Source organism: Temnothorax nylanderi, unplaced genomic scaffold, assembly GCF_030848795.1.
Source record: "Temnothorax nylanderi isolate EJ_2023f unplaced genomic scaffold, tnyl_v1.0 TNYL_tig0822_pilon, whole genome shotgun sequence".
Classification (NCBI taxonomy): Eukaryota; Metazoa; Arthropoda; class Insecta; order Hymenoptera; family Formicidae; genus Temnothorax; species Temnothorax nylanderi.
In genome coordinates this window covers 21,359-37,776 of record NW_027249884.1, presented here as the reverse complement: position 1 = coordinate 37,776, position 16,418 = coordinate 21,359, and the positions used below count along the sequence as shown (strand labels likewise).

General features: G+C 37.5%; 3 protein-coding genes across 8 annotated transcripts; 2 read left to right on the top strand and 1 right to left on the bottom strand.

Moving 5' to 3' along the window:
• Nucleotides 1-922: 922 nt before the first annotated feature.
• Tfiis (RNA polymerase II elongation factor) lies at nucleotides 923-3,432 on the bottom strand. Its single transcript, XM_071724704.1, has 4 exons — nucleotides 3,346-3,432; nucleotides 2,580-2,757; nucleotides 2,141-2,496; nucleotides 923-2,010 (listed from the first exon to the last, which is right to left on the bottom strand). The coding sequence occupies exons 1-4, from the start codon at nucleotides 3,412-3,414 to the stop codon at nucleotides 1,675-1,677; spliced, it is 939 nt and encodes a 312-aa protein (XP_071580805.1). The 5' UTR covers nucleotides 3,415-3,432; the 3' UTR covers nucleotides 923-1,674.
• On the top strand, nucleotides 2,667-6,171 carry LOC139785531 (probable ATP-dependent RNA helicase DHX37). Of its 5 annotated transcripts, XR_011721977.1 has the most exons (8): nucleotides 2,667-2,794; nucleotides 2,879-3,646; nucleotides 3,800-4,139; nucleotides 4,220-4,601; nucleotides 4,680-4,886; nucleotides 4,982-5,193; nucleotides 5,273-5,370; nucleotides 6,022-6,171. XR_011721977.1 is itself a non-coding variant. In XM_071724706.1 (4 exons), the coding sequence occupies exons 2-4, from the start codon at nucleotides 5,042-5,044 to the stop codon at nucleotides 6,096-6,098; spliced, it is 315 nt and encodes a 104-aa protein (XP_071580807.1). In that variant the 5' UTR covers nucleotides 4,747-4,886; nucleotides 4,982-5,041; the 3' UTR covers nucleotides 6,099-6,171. The 5 variants fall into 5 exon arrangements, 2 of the variants coding, with proteins under 2 accessions (XP_071580807.1, XP_071580806.1); XR_011721978.1 differs by having other exon boundaries at nucleotides 3,800-4,606; XR_011721976.1 differs by having other exon boundaries at nucleotides 3,800-4,886.
• A 5,578-nt stretch (nucleotides 6,172-11,749) lies between these two features.
• On the top strand, nucleotides 11,750-16,085 carry LOC139785526 (protein claret segregational). 2 transcript variants are annotated; one of them, XM_071724700.1, is made up of 5 exons: nucleotides 11,750-12,046; nucleotides 12,443-13,497; nucleotides 13,984-14,281; nucleotides 14,445-14,719; nucleotides 15,163-16,085. In XM_071724700.1, the coding sequence occupies exons 2-5, from the start codon at nucleotides 12,443-12,445 to the stop codon at nucleotides 15,584-15,586; spliced, it is 2,052 nt and encodes a 683-aa protein (XP_071580801.1). In that variant the 5' UTR covers nucleotides 11,750-12,046; the 3' UTR covers nucleotides 15,587-16,085. The 2 variants fall into 2 exon arrangements, with proteins under 2 accessions (XP_071580801.1, XP_071580802.1); XM_071724701.1 differs by having other exon boundaries at nucleotides 11,751-11,962.
• The last annotated feature ends 333 nt before the right edge of the window (nucleotides 16,086-16,418 follow it).

The window sequence follows — 16,418 nt, the reverse complement described above, 5'->3', positions numbered from 1 at the left end:
ACTTGAAAGTAATACTCTTATTTCTCAAGGTACTTATAGAATAACCAGGTTTGAACTCATTTTATCCAGAGTCGAATTCACTTGAAAGTACTGCTTTTATTTTTCGAAGTAATTATAGAGAATTTGAAACTACGCCAACAGATTCGAACCTACTTGTAAAATACTTAATCCCATCGCTAGTCCTGGCTTCCCTCAAGGAGAAGGGAACGACTCAAATAGGATCTTGACCTCTATACTAAAGGTTTTGAAGTATTTTAATTTTCTAAGGGAATGGGTTACTAGTCCACTGTCCACTTGAAGGGCAATAACGCTGATTCCGGACGAGCTCTATTAGAAGCAGGGTTATCACGGCAAGATACGCTCGGTGGTGCCATTGCCTTCCGAAAAGCGATATAAAATCCGATGTTTCTAGCTGGATATGAACTTGGGCCTTCGGTACATGGAGCAGACGCAACGACACAGGAAGCATATCTTTCTAAACATACGAGACAAGGAGAAAGGACAATCGACAAAATCTGCTTGCGAGATCTCTGCGTGTCAGCAAAACAGCTGACTATTGTTATGAGTGTCAAAACACGTCGAGCGATGACTTCTATGGCTCGTTCTTGAATCTTCTGGAGAAACGTAATAATAAAATATCGGAGCTTTGCGCTCTCGGAATCAGTCGTCACCTCTGTGCGCGACAATTGGTCGTTATTTGCGCAACGCTATCTCGTAAGTAATACAAAGCGTACATATCCATTTTAAATCTCGACATTAGATTATAAATACATTGTACGTGTTATCTGACTCGACGATTCGGTGATTCCGTATCTCATGCCTTCGTTATCTGCATCTGTGCTATTAAACAACAGTTGTTCGCTATAATTACAGCGATTGCCAAACGTTAGAGAGGTAATTGAGAAAAGCTCGAACGACAGTATTGTACGTATCTGTATATTTCAGACTTGTAGACACAATTTATAGCTCTTATAAACATCTGAATTTCAGCACAGTGACAAAGTGATCTACTTATATCACACTAGTATGCGCATAATCGAAAACTTACAGCGGATTGAATTATAACAGTCGGAATCGCAATCGTAGCATAAAACGCAATTGCAATTAAAATAAAAGCGCATGAATTGAAATGCCGTTTACGTATTTTACGAAATATATTTATTAGATATTCTCGTTTTCGGGATGAGCATTCAAATTTCCTCGAAGCTCTGATCTAATGGAGCGGTTTCAAATATATACAACGATATGGAAACGTATTCTTCGCGAAAATTGTCACTATGTTCAATGAATCAATGTACATTCTGTCGCTCGTCTGCGTAATTCGGTTACTCGATCGAAAGGAATTTTCACGATTGTTTCAGATGGTCCAGAGAAACTAGAAGATTTGCGTGCAACTTTTAACAGATGTAAAATCTTACAATAGATATTTATCTCGAAATATCATGATCTTCTCTGACAAGAAAGCCAGCGATATTTGAAAAATATGAAAAATTATGTCGTACATTCGATTAATTAAAGAGAAAGAGAGTTTCCTTTTACAACGCGATAATCAAGAAACCACAAGTATATATCACGATGTTTAAATCAACTTAGAAGTGTTGAATTCTAAGCGGATGATGATTGAGAGATACATTTCGTCACGGTATAGTATAAGATCAAGAAACAGTAGCTCTCTTAGCAGAACTTCCATCGGTTTCCGCATTCGTTACACAACACGAAGGTAGTCATCGGCTCGTCGGCCGAACGCGTCTGCACTTGGTTATACGTGCAGTTGCGCTTCTTGCATTTGCCGCACTTGAGCAAGTCGGTCTTGGTTCCCTGCACGGTGGCAAGTTGCGCGTCATTGATGGCCTCCTTTTTGAATTGCTCGCGTAGCTGCTTTATCTCGTCGCTCGCCATCTCCTCCGCAGTCATCACCGCTAACCTGGCAGGCGTGATTGCACCCACCAAGAAGTTCGTCCGTAGATTGGGATTCTTCACGTCGCGCAGGTTGGCGACTCTGCTGCGTACCTGTAATTCAAGTACGTAAAATGACAAATATATGTGACACACAATGCAATTAGCATAGATACCGTTACGTTATACGTTAAGAGAAAGGCTTTCGATAATGCGCGAGATGAGATGATATACATTTAATTACCCTATTTTTGTATCTGTTATCGGTATTTTTGAATTCCGCATAAATTGCTTCCTCCAATTCTTCCGCTAACTCTTCCGGACTGGCACACCCGTCGACGACTTTGCCGTCGACGCGTAAAGCAGCCGCCAGCAGTTCTCTGCATTTTAATCTGACCGCGTCTGTTGTGGTAGGAGCAGGGAAAGACGATTGTTTCCTTTGAATGTCTCTGACTGGTTTCTCTTCCTTCACTTTTACTTCGGCGGCATCCGTTGTATCTTTCTCCTTCTTCTGATCGCTCTCTTCTTTCGCTTTGTCCGGTTTCTCGTCCTTCTTCTTTGAACTACTCGACGACGTGGAGTCTTTCTCTTTATTCGACCCTAATATTAATCAAATTATACATACAGACTTATTAATTATCTACATATAAAAATCAATTATTTCAGTTACATTACATACATACCAGATAAAAACTTTTTCCAGTTCTTAATAAGAGTCTTCGATAAAGAGATAACTTCCTCGTCCCTGCTCGATTTCCTCAAGGCATTTACAGTCATTCCAATGCGTGTCTTAGTTAAAAGCTCCAAATCAACGGGCAACTTCTGAAGTATCTTGAGCAACTCCAAAGCCTGTTCCTGACCCTGATTGACAAACGTCATATAACAACCATTGTATACAGCAAGTATTCTTGTTTTAAGTAGTATAATTCCGACATCAACATTCCTATATATTGACGTTTTATATTTTTATTTTATTTTTCAGGAATAATCATGGCAAAGCGGAAGCAAAAAATCATAGTGGAATACTTTCTAATGACAAATTCAGTCCAATTATAACAAAAATACCTGCGCGAAAATCACTTTGCAACGGAAGTCGCGACGAAAGATAAACATTGAAAGATATAAAACCACACTGGTATAAGAATCAAGTTGGGGACTCTCTTCTTAAGTACTCAATTTCTCGGATATGGAAGATACGTGGAATGAATTGGACGTCGTGCAACATCGCGTTCCACGGCGTAAACAAACGTTGCCCCCGCGATATTAGGGCGATCTTGTTTACGCGGCTTTCGCGCGCATCGAGAACGCGGAATTCAGCAAAGTGCTCGATATTCGTCGAAAGAGGATGCGCGCTTTCCTCGCGGATCGGACGACGTTTCCCCCATCTTCAACGCGCGCGCACCCCGGCCAGTATACTGCGATCTTTAATTTTACTCACTTATTACTCACCGTCCCGTCACCGCTCGACATCTTGTTGAGCTTCTTCTGGATACGCAGCACTTCCTCCTCGGCGCTCATCGTCGGCGACCGCACGGCTGCTCGCTGCACAAAGTCGGTTATAAACAGGCGCGAACGCGCAGACAACAACACCTCACTACCACTCACTACACCTCTCGTCGACGCTCACAAACGCTCACGAGCCTCACGGCCGTGTCTCGCGATGCGATTGTTGGCCTGCGACACGAGGCGGCGAACTTAAAGATTAATAACGCCAGGTCGACGCGGTGACGCCATCTTTGCATTCTTGCTTGTAAGTTTTTTCACGTGAGCGCATTTAATATTATTGTAATGTGTTAATAATATAATAATATTAGTCATATTAAGGTGATATATATTATTGAAAACCATTGTCTCTGGGTAAATTTTCATAACAATTAATCAATGGGGATTTTCCCGTTTGAAGGTAATTGAAGAGCACTAACGTTATCGACTGGTTTGACTTAAAAAGATATGATAGAGCTCTAAAAAAGTAGGTATTCTCGTCCGCCATTTTTCTTCCAACCATATGTGAAAACATAACCTTTCAAGGAACCTTTTCGTAAACGTCAATACGCTTTTCGGTCTTGTATTTTCTGCTTCCAAAATGACTGGCTGCGTTACAATTAATTGCAGTAATAGAAGCGAAAAAGGGTTTCGACTTTTTCCAATTCCAACAAATGTGGCGCGACGAAAAAAGTGGAAAACATAAATCTTTGCCGCGGCGTGAACAGTGGATATCAAGCAAGTCAGGTTGTGTCTGTGAAGTACGTCCAACGCTGTAAAAGCAAAGCATTATTTGTGCCTCATTAAATTGAAAATTGAATATATGCAACATATTTGATAGCAACCCTAAGAGCACAGTTGACGGAAAGTCGACGGCAAGTTGACTTTTATAAGTCGACTTCTAGTCGACTTCTAAAAATGACGGAAAGTCGACTAAAAGTCGACTTCTAAATAGTCAACTTATAAAAAGACGGAAAACAGTCAAGCGGCGCGTCATGCATTCATCAATATGGCGGCGAATCTCGAGAGGAGGCTGGAGGAGCAGAGCTTACGCGAGTGCGAGGAATTGTTACAGAATGCCGTTACCAACCGACATGGAAGCGAAATTGCTGCGCCAGATAGTTCTTGCAGGTAAGGCGGATCAAGTCGCGAGAAAGGTTTCGCCCGACGAGGTAAAAGAGGATCAGGATAAGGCCAAGTGGAAACATATGCTTACAAGTTAGGTATGGTGTGTTATTAATTATCATCGGTAATTAAGACCTATTGAATGCGACAGCTCTCCATTCTGAACCATCTTTCAGAACACCAGAAATGGAGGAACCGTATTCATGCATTCTTCGTGCGTTCTACGGAAAATCAGTCCGAAATAGGTGGTTTATAAAGAGGTGTACGAAACGAATAAGATGTACATACATGCGAGGTGTCACGGCGATAGAACCCGAATGATTGCCGAAATTCGCTCCCATGCTATGCCATCTTAGTGAACCATTGGTTGATCCACCGCCAAGGTATTTTTATCACAATTGTTGCTTTATAATGTTTTTCCTACTTATTTATAAAGATATTAATCTTCATTATGATCGAATATTATTCTCATTTATAGATATAATCAAGGAACCGGGAAGATTATTTGCCGCGTGTCTGGTACATTCGGAAAGGCCGGATGGGCACTACCATCGATGGATATAAAGCATCCGTGGACAGTGTCAAGTGGTTCGCGCATTTCTTCTTGAAGGGTCAAGTGTGCCCTAAGCTGAAACGATTTGTCCCGTCACTGCTGACGACACCTGGGAGCATCACCAAGTCATGGGCCAGGTAAATCGTTATTCTATCTCCTTTCAATTTCACGTTGATTCATCGAATAGATTACATCAATTCAATACGATTTTTTCAGATTGATACCACGCACTCAAGCAATAGTACAAACGCTGCAGTCGCAGGGAGTCGTGTCCAAATACAAACTGCTAGAAATCTGGGGTTCGGATAAAAAATGTGAGATTTTAATTTATAAAATAATATTTAGATATTATCATAGACTTCTATACAATATTAGACCACTGACAGGCATCTCGGCCGTGATGCTTGCCGCCATGTTGATTTTAGTCAAGATATGCTATACTACAGATTCTATACAAGTGGTTTTATACAAGATTTCTATACAATAGTCTGGCATATACAGAATGTCCAAAAAAAAAGGTTTAATACTACAGGAGTAGTGGTTCGATGTCGGCATCCAAGTACGCTACACGTCGAAGGCATGACTTACAAACTTATTGATAACATGTACCAATATTTAACACAAAAACATTCGCCTGCTTCGTTATGTACTGTAATAACGAATGCAGATAAACGCACATCATGAGCAACTGAACACCTGATAGTGACTTAATTCAATATGGCCGCACCCTTCACTACCACTTGCACCTCGCACTCGCATCAGCTTTTCGGCAGTGCGTCCATAGATGTTAGTGGTCTAGTATAAAAGTCTGTGGATATTATATATTTATAACATTATATATATATATAACAATATTATTATATATTTACAACATTATGATAATATGATATATATATATTATATATATTTATATAGCTAATTTTGCATATTGTTTCGCGATTAACGCTGGAATGTTTTAATTTTAGTTCTGTTGTCAGCTTACCAGAAGTGGCTGCCGGAATCCGCGCACGCAGAAGTGGCACAGATATGGCCGCCTTTGTAATTAAGAACAAAACATTAGGATTGTAATTATACAGTTTTTTAGATAATTAAATTATTTTATATATAAAAAAAAATCGAAATGCATCAGTTTTAGCCCTCTAGCAAGGGGTTGATTGTGTATCTTGAAATAATGAGGTAAAAATTACAAAAGTGAGAAAATTCATTAGCGTATCTACGATTTTATTTATCAAAATCTAGTAAAATCTGTTAACTTGTCATTTTCACTTCGTTTCAAGATACACAACCGATCTCCAGACGTACGCGGCGGTTTATTTTATTGACTTTAAAAGTTGGCGGGAAGTCGACTTTTTATCATGACGGGAAGTCGACTTTTCATCATGACGGGAAGTCGACTTTAAGTCGGTGGTTTTTGCGACATTCGCCGACTTCAAGACAAAAGTCGACTTCTCTGCCAAGTCAGTTTCAGTGAAAGTCGACTTCAAGTCGACTTAAAGTCGACTTTTTGCTCTTAGGGAATGGTTTTCAGAAGCTACGAAATGAAGTTACTGCCACGTATGAACCCTTTGAAACTGCTTGTTACTCTGTAATAAATATTATAAATAGTCTATAAATATGTATCGTATGAAATAAAGAAATATATTATAAAAATACAAACCTATCTGAGGTATCTGCGTGCAACAGTACAGAGAAAAAGAACGAACATTTGACGCGTCCGTTCCGCGAGTTTGTTTCTCCTTATATTACATGGAGCACAATTTGCGCGGAAAAGCGGAACAGTATAGTGACAAATAGACATTTGTATTCATTTCTTAAAATTGTGTTTACTTAATTCATTGCAATTTTTATTAATATGCTTATCTTTTCAGCTTATCTATTGAATACAAGCATTTTAATCAATAAATACCGTTAAAAATTAATATTTTATAATTCTCCGTTCCGCTTTTCCGCTCAAAATGTGCTCCATGTAAGGGTGGAGTCCCATGGAGCGGATTACGCGGAAGCGGAACGAGCGGATCACCAATCACAGGACCGTTTCGACGGAATCTTTGAAAGAGTTCTATCAGAATGATCCCGTGATTGGTGATCCGCTCGTTCCGCTTCCGCGTAATCCGCTCCATGGGACTCCACCCTAGTATCGTGTACACAAGGCTTAAGGCATTCAAAACAGACGGAACGGATCGACGGAAATCTAGTAAATTTTGTCTTCCGCGCTTCCGCGTTTCCGCGTTTCCGCGCTCCATGTAATGGCACCCTCACAATTTATAGAGCCTTAAGCCCCTTGCACAATAGGCGATAGTGATAGCGATAGCGACAGCGATAAAGTTGCCGACAAAGGTATAGCTTTGTCGGCAACCTTGTCGCTGTCGCTATCGCTATCGCTATCGCCTATTGTGCAAGGGGCTTTAGATATGCGAAAGAGAAACTCTGTGCGAACACATGTTTTAAAACAAGGCTGAAATCCCATGGTGCGGAATGGAAGTGCGGAATAGAGAATGCGTCATAGACACAGCCAATCAGAGCTATGCCGCAGTGTTTACGATTTTTCCTGCATGCGTTCGTGGCGCAGTTGCGTTAAAGATTTGCGTCATAGAGCCATAACCTTAGTATTTGATCTGTGTATCTTTAATAGACTCTTCAACCATCATTATTTTGGTTTCCATATTCACACAAAACAGTTTTAGCAAAAAACGCCAACAATACTGTATGGCATGTATGATCGAGACCAACAGTACTGTGCCGAGAGGCTGCATCACGCATTCCGCATTCCGCAAGTCTTTGACCGGCCTGTTCACATGGTGCAGAAAAATGACCAAAAATGCGTCAATGCAGTTCAAAAATTTAAAAATATTGTTTTCAACTTTTTCATTTTCAATATAAAATTTCATTTAATGTTATATTAATAATTATTATTGCTATTACAAAGATTATTTTTTATAAAAACGTTTGAATTATTTTAATAAAATGTTTATTATATCAATTATTTTCATTCCAGATGCGTCATTGCTCGTCTATGACGCACCATGTGCACAGGGCGGGAGACATTTGCAGAATGCGTTGATGCGGCATAGCTCTGATTGGCTGTGTCTATGACGCATTCTCTATTCCGCACTTCCATTCCGCACCATGGGATTTCAGCCTTATCCAATCACTGTTTTACAAATCTTTTATACATGCAATGAAAATTGTGAAAGGTAAATAGGAATAAGTGTAAATTATCACAAGAGAGAAGACATTTTATATTTTTTTTTGGATATTTGAATCTTTTACATTTAATTGACAATAATATAAAAATGATACAACGTATGTAGATTTTTTAAATAAAATATATATATGTATTTTTAATATATTTCAATCGTGTAAAATAAAAAGCAAAATAATGACAGTTTTTAAAATAATCTATAGAAAAATAACTGAATTTAAAATTGAAATTTGAATAGATATATTGTACGTAATATTAATATTATTGAATATTTAATACTTCTTATGCCCGTATCAGACTACGGATTGCGATTGAGATTGGATTGAAATTAGACCAATCAGAGCAAAGTTTACTAAACTTGAGATCAGTTTTTCTGTTCTGATTGATTAAATTTCAATCCAATCTCAATCCCAATCCGTAGTCTGATACGGGTTTTAAGTCGTGATCAGACTACGGATTGGGATTGAGATTGGATTGAAATTTAATCAATCAGAATAAAGAAAACTAACTTTAAGTTTGGTGAACTTTACTCTACTTGGTCAAATTTCAATCCAATCTCAATCTCAATCCGTAGTCTGGAGGTCGATTCTGTATTTTGAGACGAGGTGAAAATTACAAAAGTGAACAGATTTACTAGTTTTCGACAAATGAAATTGTAGATTCTCTAGTGAATTTCCTCACTTTTGTAATTTTCACTTCGTCCCAAGGTACACAATCGACCCCCTGGAGGTCGATTCTGTATTTTGAGACGAGGTGAAAATTACAAAAGTGAACAGATTTACTAGATTTCGACAAATGAAATTGTAGATTCTCTAGTGAATTTCCTCACTTTTGTAATTTTTACCTCGTCCCAAGATACAGAATCGACCCCCTGATCACGGCTTTACAAGGAAAAACGACTATGAATACCGGCCCTAAAGCTGCTTTTTCCGCTGAACGCAATGGATATTTCCCATTTTATGTCCATTTTCTGCCAATGTGGATTAACTTTAATCTCGGTTTAATTTACTTTTTATCTTTTTCTAATTCTTAAAATTAGAAAAGGATAAAAAGTAAGTTAAACCACTGTTAAACCGAGATATTAAAGTTAATCTATGTTGAACAAATCAACAACCAATCGATACACGAAACTGTCACTAGTGTCATTTGTATGTCAAAGTTATTTGTGTGTGCTCAAGATTGAGACCCTGGTATGTTAGGTACAAGGTCGGTAAATGGCGCGTCGGTAGCGACCGCAAGAACTGTGTCCAAGTTTCGGTTTAAGCCAATGAAACTGCTACTTTTCTGTAAAGCCTTGTGTACACGATACTAGAAATCGGTCCGAGTTTCGGTTTAAGCCAATCAACTTGCAGCTCTTACAGAAAAGCAGCAGTTTCATTGGCTTAAACCGAAACTCGAACCGATTTCTAGTATCGTGTACACAAGGCTTAAGAGCTGCAAGTTGATTGGCTTAAACCAAAACTTGGACACAGTTCTTGCATCGTGGACACCGGGCTTTAAACCGAAACTTGGACACAGTTCTTGCATCGTGGACACCGGGCTTAAGGTCTTCCGCCGCACTTCGAGCTGTTTGGATCCAAAATGGCGACCACAACGCTCAGCTGATCCAAGGTCCGCTTCTTCTTCTTCTTCTTATATTTGTATTGGCTCCTGCCTCTAATACGAGGTCAATATGGCCAGTACCCCTATTCTGTAACTCTTAACGACAGTGTCGGTATCGTTATGTTGTCGTTGCGCAGTACCCCTATTCTGTAACTCTTAACGACAGTGTCGGTATCGTTATGTTGTCGTTGCGCAGGTATACTATATGGGAAAAAAGCTGCGCAACGACGATATAACGATATCGATACTGTCGTTAGAGTTACAGAATAGGGCTACAGGTATACTATATGGGAAAAAAGCTGCGCAACGACGATATAACGATATCGATACTGTCGTTAGAGTTACAGAATAGGGCTACAGCATTTTCCACTATTTGTTTAACAAAGTCTGGTACACGTTAGCGTGACAAAGTCTAAAAGGAAATCGCTGAGTCTGAGTGGGAATCAATGCAGACAGTAACAGTCGCAATACTTAAAAAATTTTCTTGCCGGACAAAACACGTCCGAACTGGTCCGCGCACGTTGAGCGAATACAGATCCAAGGTCCGTGCAGGTCCGCGAATGGCGAACTACGCACACAGTAACAACTATTGTACGACGTGCACTAATACCAGAGAGAAGAATTCTCTCTGCTAATACACAGTCACTGGATCCAAAATGGCGGCCGTCGGAAGACCTTATGTAGCATCGCTACCGACGCGCCATTTACCGACCTTGGTTAGGTATGTACAATGGGGAGCAGGGGGCTTATTACGGATTTTGAAACGAGGTGAAAGTTACAAAAGTGAGGAAATTCATTAGGGTATCTATGATTTTATTGGTCGAAATCTAGTAAATCTGTTCACTTTTGTAATTTTTACCTCGTTTCAAGAACCGTAATCGACTTCCATGTAAGGGCCAGGGCCCCTATTCTCGAAAAATATTGCATACGATATTTTAGGAATGTCACTAGAAAATTACACTTTGCAAGTGTGCTATTGGTTGCAGAGTGTGATATTCATGACATATCGTATGCGATATTTTTCAAGAATAGGGCCCCAGGGCACGAACATTGCCGTAGCGTCTTACGCTACCTTACGTGAGAATCGCCTTACGCGACACGTAAGCCAAACGTACGACAACGCACATAGAAAAACGTAACGTAACGCATGTAACGTATGGTATGTTACGTTACGTTCTTCTTTGTGCGTTGCCGTAAGATTGGCTTGCGTGTCGCGTAACGCAAGATTCTCACGTAAGGCGTAAGACGCTACGGCAATGTTTGTGCCCTGGCCCTAACTTTTCTCCTAGGACGGAACGTGAAAAGTGAAAAGTTTATCTCTTTCTATTCAACACTAAAGCCCCTTGCACAATAGGCGATAACGATAGCGATAGCGACAGCGACAAGTTTGCCGACAAAGCTATACCTAAGCAAGGGGCAATAGAAAGAGATAGTTACATGAAATTTTTCACTTTTCACGTTTCCGCTCTAGGAAAAAAGTTACATGATCACTACCCAGGAATGAGTTCCTTTTTCGGTGTAGGTGAGCGCATTATTTCTACCTTCCAGCCAATTGCGAGCCTAGAAATAGTACACTCATCTACACCGAAAGGGAACTCATTTTTGCTCCCCATTGTACTCCTTTTTTAGACATATGCGATTGGCTCGTCCGTCGTATCCATTGTGGTATTCGTTGAAGTGATGCACGAATCGGTACCCGTATCTCTCATTGGTCGATATATACAATGACCGCGTTCAGGAAACACAACTGTTGAGTGAGCGCTCATTATGATTGGTTCTTACACTTAGATCCGGAAAAGAACCAAAGGTAAGAACCAATCATATTAAAGAATCACTGACCGCTCACTCAACAGTTGTGTTTCCTGAATGCGGCCAATATAAGTACCACACCACCAGATTCAGTTCAAACGAAGCTATTGCTAACCGCCGTTGCTGGCTGCTGCCGAGGCTTTACACAAGGAACGAAACGTTCTGTGTGCTGTTTTCTCCGTTTTGTGATCCAGCTGTGATCTATTCGTGATTACGGAAATCGTTTCTCTCGTACAGATCGACGTTCTAGTTCGTATAAGTGAATAAACATGTCAATGTTACGTGAACTTTAGGTAATTCTACGACGTATAATAAGTAGAGGATTGTTAGAGTGTACTGTTATATTGAAGAACTGATTGTATATTGTGAGCGACGAGGTTTGTTTTGTTTTGCTTTGTTTAACGTAATTGTTAATCTTTTCTGTATACTTTCTCGTTTACGCAAAAACTATATATGTACACGACATCTAACCATGAATATATGGAGTTGAATTTCTTTTGACGTAGCTTTTGATATTCTTTTTATTTATATTGCATGCATGAAGTATATTGAATTTTTGAATGCATGTTATTCAGTGTCAGTGAGTGCACAATAGATAAATTGTAAATATATTATTTAATAGTATTGTTTTAAAGAAAGTGCTTTCTTCAGTATGATATATGCATGGTTTACTTGATATATTTGTTTCCTTTTTTTTTTCATATCAAATATATTGAACTTTCTTCTAAATTTATTTGATACTTATAAATTATTTTACCTATTGTATTTGACAGATGGAATCTCGTTTACCGAAACCAAAAATAGTAATAAACAGAGCGATTAGTATAGCGGATATAACTGCCAAGAATAATAATCATAAGACAATCAAGAATAGTAACAATATGTCAGCGTCGACCGCAACCTCAACGTCGACATCAACGTTACCGTCAACATCGACATCAACGTTAACGTCAACATCGACGTCAGCTTCAACATCCTCGGCTTTTGCCAGTGTGAAATCTATAAACGAGAACAAACTATCGGTCAAACAACCCTTGGTTCGATCAAAAACGTTATCCACAATTACACGACCAAACAATGTAAAGGCGATAAAACGAACAGCTACTAATATTACACATGGAGAATCAAAGAAGCCTTTTGTTACTAGACCTGTTGCTAAAGCACTAATGAACAAGCCAACTAATAATGCATTAATGACTAATAATACAGCGAACAGAATGAACAAGGGTATCCAAAATGACGTTGATAAGGGAGGCAAGATTAAAAAATGGGACTTACGAGGTCGTTTGGCCCATACAAGTGACAAACTATCGGTTGAGCAACAAAAAAATAAAGACTTAGAATCAAAATGTAATGTGCTCCAAGAAATGGCAAATACTTTACAAACTAGTGAAACTGCATGTAAAACTAAAGTAGAAGAACTTGAGGTTTTAAATAACACTTTAACTAACGAGCTTCAGACCTTAACGGTGGAAATAGTTGCCATTAGAAAAAATGAGGAAGATTTAGCGAAACGTTTGCAGGAATCAGAGGAATCACGTACAAATCTTTTGCGCGCCTTGAATGAAATTCAAGAAAGATCTAAAACACAAGAGGTATTAATTTCAAAGCAGACTCAGCAATTGACAACATTAAAAACAGATGTAGAATTACAAAGGGAAATAAACAAAGATTTAAGTACCATCAAAGAAGAATTGCAAACTTTGACTCATAAGATGGATAAAGAACGCAGGATATTGCATAACGTGATTCAAGAACTAAAGGGCAATATAAGAGTGTTTTGTCGAGTGCGTCCACGAACGCCGAAAGAAACTGAGCAGATGAAAGCGTAAGTAAATGTGTTTTGCAATTATTAGAGAAAATTTAATTAATTATTAAAATAAGAACATAGGATTACTTTTTCAACTGTATTTTACAATTTCTGCAGAACACAAGTTGGTCTTCGTATGTATTTTACATTGTATATCATAACACTGCTGCTCATTTTATAGATTCTTTTTTTCTTAATTGTATGTGTTTTTAAATAAATAATCGATTGTAAATACAGTTGAAAAGTAGTTGGAAAAGCGTATATAAAATAATATATAATAATATATAATAAATAATGTATATTAAAAAATTTTGTATAAAGTTTTTGAGAAGATCAAATTTGGAAATTAAAAAATTAATAATACATTTTCTTAATTATTTTCTTAATTTGATGAGTTTCTTTCAGCAATTACTATAAATAAAAATATATTTTATTCAAGGGAATAAAAGAGATTATTTTGATATTTTGATTTGTGTATCTAAGTGAAAATATTGTTTGTTACAGGTTGTGTAATATCAGCTTCATTGACGAGTGTACTATTGAAGTAGGTAAATCGGATGGATCAGATGCAATGAGCTGCAGTGGAAAGCTACGAGGAACAAAACAAGAATTTTCATTCGATAAAGTATTTGCTCCCAATGCTTCGCAAGCAGATGTGTTCGAAGAATTATCCCTTTTAGTACAATCAGCACTTGAAGGATATAATGTTTGTGTATTTGCTTATGGTCAGACTGGTTCTGGCAAGACGTATACTATGGAAGGAGAATGTGGATTACAGACTGAAGGCATGATACCTAGAACAGTATGTTTTTATATATATTTACAATATAATATATGTATATATATGTATATATATGTATGTGTGTGTAATTAAATCATACTTTTATATAAATATTTAAATTTACGACTGTAATTTGGCTTTTTAGAATCAAAAAGAAAATCGAAATACGTGTATGTAATTTCAGGTACGTCATATATTTAAAGAAATGAAACAGTTCGAACTTCTTGGTTGGGAATATCGAATAGAAGCAAGTTTTCTGGAAATTTATAACGAGCATATCGTTGATCTTCTCGATTCTGAACCAAAAACACACGAAATACGAATGGTTGACAATAAAGGTCAAGATTTATACGTTAGCAACCTTCAAATCGAAGAAATACACAGTCCAGAAGAATTACACGAATGCCTACGAACTGCACAACGCAACCGAGCAGTTGCAGCTACTCAGTCAAATGAACGGTAATTTTATTTTGCATTCATATTATATCTAGGTTAAATTTATTCTTTTGAGGTTTCCTTCGAATGAATAAAAGTTAAGTGACTTCACTTTTAAGGTCATATACCACAGGATTTCTTTTGTTCTAGCCCTTTTAAATTTCTAGCATTCTCTTAATGTACAGAATCTTTTTCACTCCGTTATCGGGATATATGTGAGATGAGGACTGGGATCGAACCCAGGATCCTTAGATTACTAATCATTTGCATTCACACAGAGCCACACATCATCCCATTATAGTACTTTAAATTGTACAATAGAAAGTTACACAAGCAAACTTTTTTTATCTTTTCAATTAAATAAATAACATAGTTATCGAGAAAATGTTTATTATATGATTAAATATTTATTAGGATATAATTTAACATAGAATTTAATTTAAAATAAATAATAATTTGCATTTCAGATCATCCAGATCTCATTCAGTAGCAAGAATACGCTTGATTGGTACACATGTTACGAAACAAGAAGTGTCAATAGGAAACCTTAATTTAGTCGACTTAGCCGGGTCTGAACGTTTGAAAACTGAAGGAGCTGTTAGAACTGCAGAAACAAAGAATATTAACAAATCTTTAGCCAATCTTGGCAACGTAATTTTAGCACTATTGAAAAAACAGGAACATATACCTTATAGAAATTCTAAATTGACCCACCTGCTGATGCCTTCTCTAGGAGGTAATTCAAAAACTCTGATGTTATTAAATGTATCTCCATTAGACGAATGTTATAACGAGACATTAAATTCGCTGAGATTCGCTAGTAATGTCAATAATTGCAAGACTGGAAGTATTAAACGAAGCCGGACAATTTTACAGAATACGACTAACTGAATTTGGACGTGTTAAGTCTGATTATAGAGTAGTGTCAAATTACATTTTTTAATATGTTTTATTTTTACATGATTAACATTTCTTTTACAATTACAAATGTAATTTAAAATAATTTAAGGAAGATGTATTCTCTCGTGAATTATATTATATGGTGACAAAGCCACAATAAAATAATAATAAAATTAGGTGTTGAATATAACAGTAAAATAAATAATATTTATCTTTAAAGACAAGTTTATGAGAGTGATAAATATAAGATCTATCCGTTTTATCATAACACAATAACATTTTCTATTATTCTACAAGTAAAATTTCAAGAACAAAATATATATTTCATGTTGTGCCAAATTGATGTACTAGCACATAAATTGTATATGTAAATAACTTTTTAAAAAATTTTTCTCAATTTATATTGTTATCAGGCCTATACATTTGAACATTTAAACAAATACTTTTGCATATTGTATGAAAATAAAAACTGAAGTTTTGAAAATACTAACATTTTATATCTCTTTAATAATATTTAACTTTCAAACGTGTATATACATGAAATAAAGACATGATATTCAGATAAGATAAGATAAATACGTTTATTGACTCCCCTCAGGGTTGCAAGGCGTTTTGTAGGGACGTTCCCAACCCTTTATTCAATTCTCATCCAATACTACCCTTCTCTCACTTAACCCTTTGGACCAACGGCTTAACGTCTCTTTCCGAAAGACGGAGCCCAGTTTGCTCCGCACAAGAGCCTATCTTGCACGGAGGGCGCAGCTTTCGGAAAAAACATTCCATGGCTCTAGTGGACTCGAACCTGGTTCCTCAGATTACGAGT

What these genes read in the sequence shown, in the direction of transcription:
- LOC139785531 (XM_071724705.1), top strand. Translation starts at nt 5,042, where the DNA reads ATGGGCACTACCATCGATGGATATAAAGCATCCGTGGACAGTGTCAAG. An exon ending in ATCACCAAGTCATGGGCCAG is followed by an intron (nt 5,194 to 5,272) that starts GTAAATCGTTAT and finishes CGATTTTTTCAG; the next exon opens with ATTGATACCACGCACTCAAG. An exon ending in CTGGGGTTCGGATAAAAAAT is followed by an intron (nt 5,371 to 6,021) that starts GTGAGATTTTAA and finishes TTTTAATTTTAG; the next exon opens with TTCTGTTGTCAGCTTACCAG.
- Tfiis (XM_071724704.1), bottom strand. Translation starts at nt 3,414, where the DNA reads ATGAGCGCCGAGGAGGAAGTGCTGCGTATCCAGAAGAAGCTCAACAAG. An exon ending in TGTCGAGCGGTGACGGGACG is followed by an intron (nt 2,758 to 3,345) that starts GTGAGTAATAAG and finishes TTTGTCAATCAG; the next exon opens with GGTCAGGAACAGGCTTTGGA. An exon ending in CTGGAAAAAGTTTTTATCTG is followed by an intron (nt 2,497 to 2,579) that starts GTATGTATGTAA and finishes GATTAATATTAG; the next exon opens with GGTCGAATAAAGAGAAAGAC.
- LOC139785526 (XM_071724700.1), top strand. Translation starts at nt 12,443, where the DNA reads ATGGAATCTCGTTTACCGAAACCAAAAATAGTAATAAACAGAGCGATT. An exon ending in GAAACTGAGCAGATGAAAGC is followed by an intron (nt 13,498 to 13,983) that starts GTAAGTAAATGT and finishes TGTTTGTTACAG; the next exon opens with GTTGTGTAATATCAGCTTCA. An exon ending in GCTACTCAGTCAAATGAACG is followed by an intron (nt 14,720 to 15,162) that starts GTAATTTTATTT and finishes TTTGCATTTCAG; the next exon opens with ATCATCCAGATCTCATTCAG.